The sequence below is a fragment of the Pseudorasbora parva genome, chromosome 2 (genome assembly GCF_024679245.1).
Source record: "Pseudorasbora parva isolate DD20220531a chromosome 2, ASM2467924v1, whole genome shotgun sequence".
In the NCBI taxonomy this organism is placed as follows: domain Eukaryota; kingdom Metazoa; phylum Chordata; class Actinopteri; order Cypriniformes; family Gobionidae; genus Pseudorasbora; species Pseudorasbora parva.
Genome location: NC_090173.1, coordinates 56,463,421 through 56,477,546, shown reverse-complemented (window position 1 = coordinate 56,477,546; position 14,126 = coordinate 56,463,421). Strand labels below are relative to the sequence as shown.

General features: G+C 41.6%; 1 protein-coding gene across 1 annotated transcript; it reads right to left on the bottom strand.

Moving 5' to 3' along the window:
* Window positions 1-7,876: 7,876 nt before the first annotated feature.
* LOC137049206 (uncharacterized) lies at window positions 7,877-13,917 on the bottom strand. Its single transcript, XM_067427668.1, has 2 exons — window positions 12,911-13,917; window positions 7,877-9,359 (listed from the first exon to the last, which is right to left on the bottom strand). Exons 1-2 carry the CDS (start codon window positions 13,915-13,917, stop codon window positions 7,877-7,879), a joined length of 2,490 nt encoding a protein of 829 aa, XP_067283769.1.
* Between the last annotated feature and the right edge of the window lie 209 nt (window positions 13,918-14,126).

Genomic DNA, 14,126 nt, shown 5'->3' with positions numbered 1-14,126 from the left:
AGTTAAATCCTGAGGAGGATCTTGCATTTTATAGAGGAATCATTTCAGTTGAAAAACAAGTGATTTAATTTATTTAGTGAATTTTTATCTGTCACGATAAAGTGTTTTGTTTAATATCTAGATGGTTTGCAATGATAATTACGTAACTGCAGAACACCCGGAGATACGGAGTGTTGATGAAAAATATCCAGTGAACTATAATGTTGGCTAATGAAATTATATTGAGTTAGATTCCATAAGGTGGTGTTTTAATGTAGGGCACTTCAGGTTCACTCACAGAATCTCGATCATCATCCTCAGAAACACTGTCCAACTGTGAAACAATCTCCTCTTTGGGGAACGACGGCTTGTGGTACCATCACAGAGAGCTTTTTCATTGATTCCAGAATCGATCCCGGGATGGGGACCTAGTAACATTGCCAGGATCAGTCTCGGAATGCTCCCTGTGTGGTGAGTGTAAGTGGTGGTGTGTCGCAGTGATGGCGCTTAAGCATAATGTAGGATATTAATGTACATTGCTTGAGTGGTTAGGCACTTACAATTATACCCTATTTCTTTTCAGTCCTCCTAGCAAACGTTGACAGTGTAAACTCCACCTGTTTGGCCCAACGTAGGAATCCAACAGCTGGTCGAAGGAATACTGCATGTTCGTCTTTTCAGGCGCTTCTATAAAGGACACTGGACTTCCGGTTGGAGCGGCGCCATGTAAAGACGTAGAGTTGTCGAGCTCCCCACAAACGACTTCAAATTCCGTTTTATATAGCTCTTATTTTATGTACTAGCATCCTAAAGCTGCCTTTGTGTGCAAGTAAGGGCTTAACAGTCGGTTTTAATCCAGTTTGAGCCACTTTTGAAGCGAAATGAACAAGAGCCGGAGTAACCGCAGAGATGCAGAATCTGCTGCTAGCACAAATGCTAATGTCGAACCCCAAACTACTTCAAAGAAGGACGCAACGAGCGATAACTACGTTGTTCTCCAAGCAATCAATTCACTCAAAGAGGACCTGATTGCAAAAATCGAAGAAAACGCTGCTGCCCAATCATCTGAACTCTGCAGCCAAGTTGACCAGCTCCGGACCGAGTTACGCAATGCCGTGGAGCACGTCAATACCAGAGTGGAAGCAGCGGAGGAACGTGTGACTGGACTGGAGTCCGCGATGGGGGGATATTCGGACTCCATTACTACCCTTGAGAAGGAGTTTATCGCTATGAAAAAGGAGTTGGCCGTACTGAAAGAACGGAGTGAGGATCTGGAGGCGAGGTCACGACGCTCAAACATTCGCATTACAGGAGTAAAAGAGGGACGAGAGCACGGCAAACAGATAACTGAGTTTGTGGCCGGTCTCTTGAAAGAGGCCCTCAACCTCGAGAAAACTCCACTCTTAGACCGAGCACATCGTACCCTTCGCAGCAGACCAACTGACGACAATGAACCACCGCGCGCCTTTGTGGTGAGGTGTCACTATTTCCCTGAAAAAGAAGACATTTTGAAGAAAGCCACGGAAATGAAGTTAGTCACTACAGTCCACGGCGATCGAATACGGATCCTCCCCGATTTCACCCAGATGGTGAGCAAACAGCGAGCAGCTTTCAACGAGGTGAGGAGCTTACTCCGCAATTGTGAGGGGGTTCGCTTTGGACTGAGATACCCTGCAATTTTGAGGATCACGACACGGGATGGGAAAGAGACAAGCTTCAAGGACCCGGTAAAAGCTAAAGACTTCATTTTGAAGAACCTGACTAGTAAGGACAAGTGACGATCGTGCATATACCAGACGCTGGCGGTTGGCTAAACATGAGCAGCAGGTTATTGACTGGGTAGTCCAAGTTTATATTCAGGTTATGTTACATTATTATGGTTACCCGATGTTAAATCTTGCTCATTGTCTGCGTATTATTTACCCTACGTTGATATTGAGTCCTGGGTAAGCAGCCGACGCTATATGCTATATAAACGCTGTATCTAGGGGACACTACAAGCGGATGCGTGTTTTCCGTCTCTGACAACTGCGGCTCAATGTTTGCTAAGGATTCTGGTTTGAAGAGCCTAGCCAGTGGAGGTGATCAGCAGCCGCGTGGCTAATGAAGCGTTTAACGCCAATGCCGAACTTACAACTTTGACGGAAAGACGCTACTTCTAACAGCATCACCTTTTTGCTCGTTCTTCTAACTAACACATATGTTCAATGTCATCACTTCTGGGGTTTGGGGTTCAGCTTGGAAGTTTAACTATTATAAGAGCCTTATACTATTCTTTTTCTAAGTGAGGGCTCACATGGTAAGCTATTTGGGAGTAGGGTTAACTGGAAGAAACTGCGGTTTCAAACGCAAGGATTAATAATATATTTTGTTTAATGTCAGTCTTTTGTTCTGTTGTGGATAATCATGCCTGTGTTGTCTGTGTGTTTAGGGACCCCAATACATCGGTGTATTTTTTTTCTTCTCCTTTTTTCTTTTTCTTTCTCTTTCTTCACAAAACCATGGCCTTCTTAGTACTGCTGATGAACCAACATAAGTAGAGGCGAAACGAGGCTAGTCAGTTGGAATGTACGGGGGCTAAATCACCCAGTGAAACGAAACCAGGTATTCACCCACATTAACAATTTGAAATCTGACATAGTATATTTACAAGAGACTCATTTATTGAACAAGGACCATGTCAAACTACACAGAGGAGGCTTTACACAAATATACCATTCTAAATTTAATAGTAAGAGTGGGGGGGTTGCTGTTATTATACATAAGAACGTACAGTTTGTTGAAGAGGCCACTTTGATGGATAAAAATGGTCGATATGTAATAATTCAAGGCAAACTTTTCAACATGCCCGTGGTCATGGCCAATGTGTACGCACCCAATTGGGATAATGTACAATTTTTTAGTGATCTCTTCTCACTTTTACCCAGTCTTGACACATATAATTTAATTTTAGGAGGGGATCTGAACTGTGTCCTACACCCAATTCTGGATCGCTCTAGTTCCAAAATTATTGCAGAAAGTAAATCGGCGCAATGTATCAATTCATTTCTCCAGACATATGGTGTAAGTGACCCCTGGAGATTTAAGTATCCATCATCGAAACAATTTTCTTTCTATTCACCGGTACATAAAACGTATTCCAGGATTGATTACTTTCTGTTGGACAGGAAACTACTCCCCCTAATGACACAAGTAGAGTATGGCAACATAGTTATTTCGGATCATAGTCCAGTAGTACTAAAGCTTTGTTTCCCAGGTAATGTAATCCCCCAGCGTACATGGCGCTTAAACTCAAGGCTTCTGGCAGATGACTCTTTTGTTAAATTCATAGATGCTCAAAATGACTTCTTTCTCGAGACAAACGAATCCCCAGAAATAAGTTATAGTATTCTATGGGATACTTTGAAAGCATTTATAAGGGGACAAATTATCTCCTATCAAGCTAGCGCAAAAAAAAAGGAAATCAAAGCGGATTACAGAAATAATAAATAAAATAAATACAATTGATCAGCCACATTCAACATTGTCTTCTGATGACCTGCACAAGGAGAGACTCCTGTTACAAACGGAATTTGACTCCCTGACTAGTGAGCATGCAGAAGATCTCTATTTGAAATCACGTCAGATTTATTATGAACATGGTGAACGGGCTGGCAGGCTCTTGTGCTATCAATTGAAACAATCTAGAGCAGAAGGTTTTATTCCGGCAATTGGAGACAGTGAGGACAACATTATTACAGACCAGCAGGGTATCAATGATCAGTTTAAATCTTTCTATGAGGCGCTATATACTTCTGAGGTGAGTGACATTAAGCGAATAGAAGAGTTTTTCAACAACTTAGAGTTGCCATCAATTGATGAATCGGACAAATCCGCGCTGGAAGGCAATATAACAATTCTCGAGATTGACAGTGCAATTAAGAAACTAAAATCTGGAAAAGCACCGGGTCCTGATGGCTACCCGGCCGAATTTTATAAGAAATTTTCTGCCAAATTAACGCCTCTATTGAGTAAAGTATTTGAGGAAGTCCTTGATTCAAAGTCTCTTCCCTCAACCATGACACAGGCAACCATATCAGTCCTTCTTAAAAAGGACAAAGACCCACTTAAATGTGAATCTTACCGCCCGATCAGTTTACTTTGCTGTGACTATAAGATCCTAACCAAGGTGCTGGCGACCAGAATAGAGCCAGTCATGAGTACGATAATACATCCTGATCAGACTGGCTTTATTGCTGGTAGACAGTTATTCAGTAATCTCCGTCGCTTATTTAATGTGATCTACTCACCCAAAGATAATACTACTCCAGAGATCCTAATATCCTTAGATGCTCACAAGGCATTTGATAGAATTGAATATGACTACTTGTTTGCAACACTTAGAAGTTTTGGCTTCGGTCCCATGTTCTGTTCTTGGATCAGGATTCTATATACCAGGCCTCAAGCATTTATTCGAACAAACAATACAACATCTAAATACTTTTCTCTCTCTAGGGGGACAAGGCAGGGATGCCCTCTGTCCCCATTGCTTTTTGATGTAGCTATTGAACCCCTCGCAATTATGCTAAGGAATACGGCTGGTCTGACTGGAATACAAAGGGAGGGACACAGGCATAAACTTCTGCTTTATGCGGACGATCTCCTCCTATTTTTGTCTAATCCAAATTTCTCTATACCAATTGCTCTTTCAATTATTTCTGATTTTGGGAGAGTTTCGGGATATAAAATTAATTTAACGAAGTCTTCTTTTTCCCATTAATGAAAAAGCACATCAATTGTCATTCCAATCTTTTCCATTTTCAGTAAGTCTTGACAAATTCCCTTATTTAGGTGTGAGTATAACACGCAGGTATAAGGATCTATTCAAAAGCAATTTTAAGCCAGCATTAGAAAAGGCTAAAAAAGACATGGTACGATGGTCAACCCTACCCTTATCTCTGGCTGGGAGGATAAACTCCATTAAAATGACAATTTTACCAAGGTTCCTATTTTTATTTCAGACAGTGCCAGTCTTCATCCCTAAATCATTTTTTAAGGATCTGAGTAATTGTATTTCTATGTTTATTTGGGATAAAAAAAATCCTCGCATAAGGAAAGAATATCTGGAAAGGAAAAAAGAGGAGGGTGGATTGGCTATGCCAAATTTTTTGTATTATTACTGGGCAGCTAACCTTCATAAATTGACATTCTGGCTCTGTGATACATCGAGTGAGGAAGCTCCAGTTTGGTCACTTATGGAGCAGCATTCATGTAATCCAGTTTCATTGCGTTACGCTGCTCTGTGCCCCAATACCCCTAAGCAAATGTTATTCTACGAATAACCCAATTATTCGTGCATCACTCAAAATATGGTCACAGTTCAGACTTCACTTTAAAAGTAAACAGGCTCTGCCCTCTGCACCTATCCTATCGAATCCTATGTTTCCTCCCTCCCTTATAGACTCTGCTTTTCAACTATGGTCCAGAAATGGAGTCAAATATGTTAAGGACCTTTTCAAAGACGGCACGTTTATTTCATTCCAGCAGTTAAAAACCGATTTTGAGATCCCTCAGTCCAATTTCTTTAGGTATTTACAGGTCCGTAGCTTTGTCAAAAAACATTTCTCTCCTTCTTTAAACCAACCAGATGGTGGCTGGATAGATGATCTGCTAAACATGGACCCTTCACTTAGGGGCATGGTATCAATCCTGTATGAGAACATCCAAAGAACCGCTTCCCCATCTCTCAATCGTATAAGGAGGCAATGGGAGGAGGAATTGGGATTGGAAATCTCAGATTTATCTTGGCAGTGGGCAATAAAATTGGTGCACTCATCTTCAGTATGTATTAGACATGGGCTCTTGCAGTTTAAGGTGCTCCATAGGCTCCATCTGTCTAAAAGTAAGTTGGCTAAAATATATCCAGGGTTAGACTCGATGTGCCCCAGATGTAGTCTTGAACCAGCAGATCTGAGTCACATGTTCTGGGGATGCCCCAGATTAACAAAATTCTGGTCAGACATTTTCAGAACATTTTCATTTATATGCAAGAAAGATCTCGATCCGAATCCTCTGTCTTCCATCTTTGGTGTAGTGCCAGAAGAAATGCATCTAACCACTAATCAAATAGAGCTCATCGCCTTCTCCACTTTATTGGCTAGACGCCTGATTCTTCTTAGTTGGAAAAAGGCAATGCCCCCATCTCATAAACACTGGGTGAAAGAGGTGATGTCATATCTCAAACTTGAACACCTTAAATATACTATCCGAGGTTCCTCTGGAAAGTTTTATGCGGTTTGGCAACCCTTTTTATCCTATTTTGAATTTTCATTAGGGGTGGAATAGTATAATTCCCCCCCCCCCCCCCCTGTTGGCATATTATTATATAATTTATTATTTCTTTGTATTTATTTTATTTGTATTTATTTATTTATTTATTTATTTATTTATTTATTATTATTTTATTTTATTTTTTTGGGTTGTTGGGGTGCGTCTGTGTGGGTATGTGTTAAGATGTGGTATATGTATATGGATCTGAATTAATGTTGTATGTATAAATGTTGCATAAGGAAAATCAATAAAAAAACATTTGTATAAAGGACACTGTAATTTATTAAAGTGTGAAGATCCAATTTTAAATCTGACTCCATGTTTTAATTTAATCTGACTCTAATTGTATGTAGTTTCCTTGAGTTTGTTACGTTTATAATTACAGCTGATCGTATGATTAGTTGTGATTTAATTTAGATCTTTGATCTCTCTGAGTATCTCTACTTCTCACTATCTTCGTTCATCAAGGGACCGGACCCGATATCTCTTAGAGATATGTTTCGCGAAATACATCCTCAAACACAGACGAGCCGGTTCTGATATTAGTCAGAGGATTGCAGAGTGAATATTTTACCTTTAAGTGGTTGCGCCTGCTTACTCATCTTAAAGCATAATGGGAATAATAATCACAGGAACTGCAACTTGCTAATACAGTGATAGTCAGAAATCAGATTATCCCTAATGTTGTGCGCTATGCTCCAATTCATTGAGTCCTGCTGTTTGATCTACGCCGAGACAACGCCTGCGGAAATACCAGACTTGGAGACCGATTGATCGTACTAAAAGAAGCGGCCTTAGAATAATACAAGATTAATCAAAGTTAATGTTTATTTAGCCAGGCAAAATCATCAAAATATAGTCAAATTAAAAGACAATGATACACAACGGATCAGCATACAATGTTACTCAAGTATAAAATAATATAAACATAGTTTCAAAGAGTCATCATTTTACCTGGCATATAGAAACACACGGGGACAGTGTGGGAAGTTCTGGATACAGATGCTTCCTTGAGCGGTTTGCTCCTTTCCCTTAAATACTCCACCAGATCAAAGAACAATAAACATTTAGCACCCAAATATTTATGCAGATCTTGGTTCTTTTCTCAGACCCAAATGGTCCCACCTATCCTTGAGGCCTGACAGCAAATGTTTATCAAAAGATCTTTATGAGCATCTCCCCACACCAGAGGAACAAACCCGGTTGTCCTTCTTTTACGACCTGTTTTACTAGAGCTGGAATGTCACCAGTTCCCCTGATGTGAGGATGAAACCTGTTTACCAATCACACCAAAAGTATTTATATTGACCATACAGAAACAGCTTGTGGCAGTATCTGTGATATTTGCATGTGACCCAGAGGGTGAGAGGGTCATATCTCGGCAGGGGTGAGGAAATAGGATTGGGCCAGGTGCAGTCTTGTTTACTCTTGCATTCGGATAGTGAAGTTTTATTGTCTTTATTTCAGCTTTAATCCCTTTTGTTTGTTCTCAGGTGAAATCCATTCTTACAGTTCCGCACTTGGTCCCTTGGAGCAGAGACAGAGCAGTCTCCGAGGGGCCCCCACCAGGGATTTCTTTTTTTTTTTTTTACAGCTGCACTTTCCGTAGGGCTGGTATCTGTAATGGGCTGAGTGCAATGGCCATGTTGGTTGAAGTGCGCATTGCTCGAAGAAGACTTCTGAAGTAAAAGCACTGACAGAGTGTGAATAAAAAGATGAACACACTGGCCATGGCACATCCACGGAACATCCAGTCCCACCATGTGTACGCATACTGTGCTGAACGCGTAGAAGAACTGGACAGGATCTCGGCAGTCTTTTTCGCCAGATTTGCCTCCACTTGTGCTTGGTTGAGATGGTATTCGGTCTGCAGGATCATTTCTTGTACTAAGTCCATTGTGTTGACCAAATCTTGTGTGCTTTGTTCATAAAAAGTGTCCTCCCACCAGGGGGAAACATCCGCGTCCATTGGTACCCTTCCCAGGATGTTGATCTGACCCATTGAAAAGTCTTCTTTCACTTCTAAACAGAAAGTGTGGTTAGCAGGGCAGGTCAGACCTCCGTAGGTGAAGGAATTCATCTCACTGACGATGCACCACTGTGTGTGAGACACTTGAACAGCATCAGAATGTCCATGCAATGACTGGACGTTAACAAGCTTAGAGTCATTGGCAGAAAAAGGCTGTAAAGTGTTGCAGGTGCAAATAACGTAACTTGATGTTTCATGACAACAACTGCGAGTGGTAAACAAGGTTTCAATGCCCCTCAAAGTCATATACCCCGTAAGATAGTCCCATTTTATGATCTGATCCTTCACTACAACGCCAATAGAGCGTATGGTAGTGGAATTTAAGTAAACTTGATCTGGGTGAATTAAAGGGAAAGTGGCAAAGAACCCAATACAGCCAGTACATTCATTTCCAGTATACATCATTAACGTTGATAATAATTCAGAGTATTTAATATTTTTCATTTTCTCTGATGCAAGCCATCTATGCAGATCTAAGATTTCAATAAGATCATTTAGAACATGTCTAGGTGTTTTATAGAGACGAGGATCTAAAATCTCTTGTCTCGCTGCAGTAAACAAATCCTGTGCATACAACCTACAGGCTAAGTCATGCTCGATGGTACGGGTCTGATTGAAAATTGTCTGGCTGGTCGTCAGAAGCGCCTGCGCCTCAGATCTGACCGCTTTAATAATATTTTCATTACTATTAGTGATGTGTTGAAAACCAGTGGCCACCTGATTTGCCAACCATGTTGAAAATTGAGATTGACCTGTTATTTTGTAATTGTTGGATATAGCTCGTTTAGTGCGAACAGGTGGAATTTGGACTGCAAGTCTATTTTTGTAATCAGAAACTAAATCATCGATGCGTGACTGTAGCCATGTGTATGTTTTGTCATTAATATCACAGTGCTTTTCGTAGGCAGACAAAATATTAGAGATGTTATACGTCACATGTGTTATCACAAGATTGACATCATGAAGCAAAGTCTTATTCACATTTCCTCTGATCAGACCACCTGGAGGAGTGGGATGTAATTTTGGACACTGTGTGGGTTTCCTGTATCCACAGGTAGTCAAATTAAAGCAATGGTGTAAAGTCCATGAGCAATTGTGAGGGCTAGTAAAATTGTCCAGATTTGCCTCACATTTTCCCACACAGTATGTTCCTTCTTTCCGACTAGTCCAAACAAATGTTTTTACAATACTGCTCGGTGTCCGTTTTGTCAGATTGAACAAAAGTTCCGTAAACTTCAAATGTGTGTCGTTATGCGATGTTGTGTGAGTGCACCTATATGTTGCTGGTTCCAGATCCGTACTTGAATAACATTTTTTAGGATCTGTGCCATAATTATTCTTCTCATAAAATGTGTGCAGTTTACCAATTTCTGAATCTGGGAAAACTTTAAGTTGTTCCCAGGCCGTAATGTTATGGTGAATTTGATTATTGGTTTTTGGAGGGCTTCCGGAACGACAAATTTTCCATCTCGGAGTACTATGCCTTCAATTACATTCACCATCTGATCATGTTTCAAGTGTGGCACAAGTTCTCCCTCAGAGACCCACAGCTCTTGTTGATACTGTTTGAGGTCAATGGGTGTGACTTGGGCAGCACTTGCTACAGAAGCAGAGGATGTCTCTTTTTGCCACTGGTCGCCTTTGACTGCGGCCAGCTTAGCCAGTTGGTCAACAACATTATTGTTTTTCTCGTGCACATCTGGATTTTTGCTTATGTGTGCGCGTACTTTCACAATGGACATGGGGTTTTTTCGCGCTTGGACTGCTTTCCATATTGACGTTATGGTGTTGAAATGTTTTATAGGCGTTCCAGCAGAAGTGAGGAATTTTCTCAATTGCCATTGAGCCATAAAATCAGTTACAACCCCAAACGCATACCGACTATCTGTATACACGCAAAGTGGTTCAGGGTGTGCCTTAATCGCTTCTAGCAATGCAATGAGCTCGGCTTCCTGTGCGGATACGTTAGACGGTAATTTAAACAACAATTGTTGTCCAGCATCTGTGTCTGGAAGATTGGGGGCCCACACTGCACATCCAGCATAAAAATGACCATTCTGACAGAATCGTGAACCATCTATGTATACAGGTGCTTGGCCTGGTAATGGTTGGTCATGAACAAGGCTTTGTGCCTCTTTTACAGGCTGGCATGTGTGTGGATTTCCCTCAACATCCCCGAGCAGATGTGGCAAAATTCGTGTGTTTTTTATGGTAATGTCACGCGCTTGAATGTCGGCTAGCCATCTCGCTAATCTTTGGGAAGAAACTCCCTTGATTCGGCCCTGTAACAACATTCGTACAGGCGTGTGCATTGTGTGCACAACAACAGGTTGAAAACCGACAATGGGCTCTGTTGTTTTTAGCATCCAATGCACCGCTAGCACGTGTTGCGTACATGGGTCGAATCCTTGCTCGACCAGAGATTTTTTCCGACTGTAATACGCGATTGGACGCAGTTTTCCCCCATATTCCTGAGCTAAGACTCCGCTTAGTGTTATTTCATGCGTGTCTACTTGAATGTGGAAAACTTTTGATACATTGGGCAATCCAAGGGCAGGCGCGGTGCACAAACGCTGTTTTAAATCACTAAATGCTTGTTCATGCTCGTCAGTCCATTCAAGGACATCATTTGGTTTTGTTTTTCCTTTTAGAAGCGAATACAACGGCGCAGCGGTGTTTGCATAATCAGGGATGAAGTCTCGTAAATAGTTTGCTGTTCCCAATACTTTTTGTAACGAGTTTAAAGTATGTGGTCGAGGCAGTTCGGCGATGCATTTCTTTCTATCGTCTGTTAAGGCTCTGTGGCTTTTCGTCAGAGTGTACCCTAAATAGTGTACCTCTTTTAGTGCAATTTGGGCTTTATCTTTGTTCATTTTAAAGCCTGCGTCACCTAACCTTTGTAACACCTCGTCAACCAGCTGCAAATGGTTCTCAATTTGTTTTCCTGTAGCTATCAAAATGTCATCCACATAGTGAACGACCTGGCCAGTCCCTAGTAAGGGACCGAGGACATCTGCCACAGCTCTGTGGAAAATGGCTGGGCTGTTGTGTAGGCCTTGTGGCATCCGCTCCCAGGTATACTGCATTTGATTTACAGTAAATGCCAATTTCCATTGGTCTTCTCGTTTAACTTTAAGAGACCAAAAACCATTTTTGATGTCAAGCACTGTGAACCATGAAGCATCGGTTGAAACTTGTGATAAGATGGTAGCTGGATTTGCCACTATTGGTGTCGCTTTAGGTAGAACTTTGTTAAGACGCTGATAATCTATGCACAGACGCCATTTTCCATTAGGTTTTGGCACTGGCAAGCACGGTGAATTCGTAGTGGAACTGCATCGTCGAACTATTCCTCTTGCCTCAAGCTGTTGTACTATCTCATGAACAGCGACCTCTGCCTCTGGCTTGATGCGGTATTGCTTTTGCGGGGGAGGGGGCTCTCCCTCGATGCATACCTCAAAGTCAACAAGGCCGCAATCGTGCTCATGATTAGCTCAAACATTGCTGTGTTTGCTGATGAGACGTTGAATTGGATCTGTACTGGACATGGACATAATGTTTGCATTGCCTTTAGGCAAACTTCCCTTTGTAGTTTTATATGTTCGTAGTTCAATTTGTTTTTCAAAACAATGAATCACAAATCCATGCTTTCTCATAATGTCCATTCCCAGCACAGTTCCTTCACTATTGTCTGGTAAATACCAGAATTGTTCTGTTAGCATAACCACGCCCAAATCAAGTTTAACTGGTTGTGTTTGCGTTGCGGTCATCAAAGTATCGCCTATGCCTTTAATTTGAATAGTTCTCGTGTTTAGGGGTAACGGAAGGTTTGTACAAGAGCAGGCGGCTCCAGAATCAATGAGAATGTTAACTAACCGGCCTCCGAGATTAGCTCTTATTTTGATTCTGTTACCGCTTGTGACAACGCTTCCCATAGCAATGGAGGCCACGCACCCCTATTGGGGCCTTTTATGTTTTTCTAGCAGGGCAGCGAGCTCTGTTTGGAATGCGTCATCTTGGGTCAATTTTCTTTCTTCAGATTGCTTTGCGCTGTTTTCTGAAGTGTTATTCTTTGCAATCAAATCCCCTAAACGCCTGAGTATTCCATTGTCGTCCTTAGAATGCGTTTCCTGATTTAGTTTGCGTTTTAATTGAAAACAGGTTTTGATAGTATGGTTGTTTTTCTTACAAAACTGGCATCGAGGTTGAAATTTAGGGTCAGGATTTTTAGCACCTCTTCCTTCGGTTAACCATTGTGTTGTTGCCACAGAACGGGTTTTGTTTTGTTTTAGCCTGGCCTCTATTTTGGAAGCCCAATCCACCAATGACCGGTAGGTATTCTCTGGCGGATCGGCTCCGTGAACTAATGCCTGCTGTATATGGGGACCGGCGTTATTTTTCAGGAGTTGTAATAAAACTTCCTGATCGCGTTGTGCATCCTCTAAACCTGAATGCTCTTTGTATGTCACCCATAAACGTTCGGCATAAATTTCAAACGGTTCTTTGTTAGTCTGTTTAATCTCTAAAATCCTATTCCACTCAGCGTGTGTTGGTCCCCTTAACTCTAATAAAGTTTCCTTTAATCTTTCATACACGTCGTCGTCATCTTCATCTTCCTGTTTGATTATGATTTCTCCATTTCTTAATTCGCGGGGAATTTTTGGTTTTAGCTCGTCTGGAATGGTAAGAAGGGCTACTTGCCAAACATCTCTGATCTCTAATTTGTACACCGATGCCTGTAGCATTAAGTTGTCCCAGTAGGGTTGGAAAGGACCTTTTCGTGGCATCATTCCCACAACTTCTTTGTGTTTCGTGCATTCTTCGCAAGTTAAAGGGCGGCTAATGGTAGTGACTTCATCATCTGCATTCGTCATTGTTTTAAGCACAGCAATTTTCACCGGTTTCCGGAGAACCGAGCCTGATTTAACTCGAGTTATTATGGGACTGCGCTGTTTTCGCTCATCGGGTAGTTTTTGCTCTTTCGCGGGTCCTGGAGAAAGCTCACGCTCTCTCAGGTCCAGATGGCCTTGCAAACTGCTCGACAGAAGTGCAACATCATCTTCGTCACTATCGCTATTTTGCCCGTTAGCGTTACCCATTTTACTGCTTATCGCCGCGACTACCGCAGATACAGGAAATCCTGCTGATTCGCAGCAATCCTCAAGCGCGGATGTGTAATCTTTATCTAATTTAAGCTTCTTTTCAAGCTTTTTCATTTGTGATTCGATCGCGCTGCCCTGTCTTGCCCATGTTTGTTTATCATACACAAATGCTTCGACCTGCGCTCTTAGCTTCTTTAACTCGTCCGATCGTTGCATTTCTAGCTCTTTTATATGGGCTATTACACGTTCGTTTTCTGCAATAGTTTCCAAATCATTTCGACGCAGCAGATAAACGATCGCGACCAGAATTTTCTTAAAAGGAGCCTTTTTTTCCAATTTACGGCCCTCAGTCTGGTACCAAGCTAGAATTTTATCATTGTTCCACTCAAAATCTACACCTTTGTTGCGCAAGCTAAGGAGGAGATCTTTAATGTTCACTCCAAGCGTTTCCATTATCTCCTTATCTACACTCAAACTGCCGCTTCCCTGATAAGCCATGTTGTTTTCTAATAACCTTAAACACCACCGGATTTCTACGGTCTCCGGTCTATTGTGGATATACCGACCCGTTCAACAAATGTGTCTATATTGGGTGCGTCTAGGCTTTCCCTCAACACTTTCTAAAAGGTAAACAAAAATGGACTTACCAGGACATTTGTAGACAGAAAAGTAGAACTTCAAACCTCATGCTCACTCGGGTGGATCTG

Bases quoted from the DNA above. Each gene is read 5' to 3' on its own strand.
- LOC137049206 (XM_067427668.1), bottom strand. From the start codon at position 13,917: ATGGCTTATCAGGGAAGCGGCAGTTTGAGTGTAGATAAGGAGATAATG. The intron at 9,360-12,910 runs GTATGAAAGATT...CTGTGGATACAG, and splicing joins GATGAAGATGACGACGACGT to GAAACCCACACAGTGTCCAA.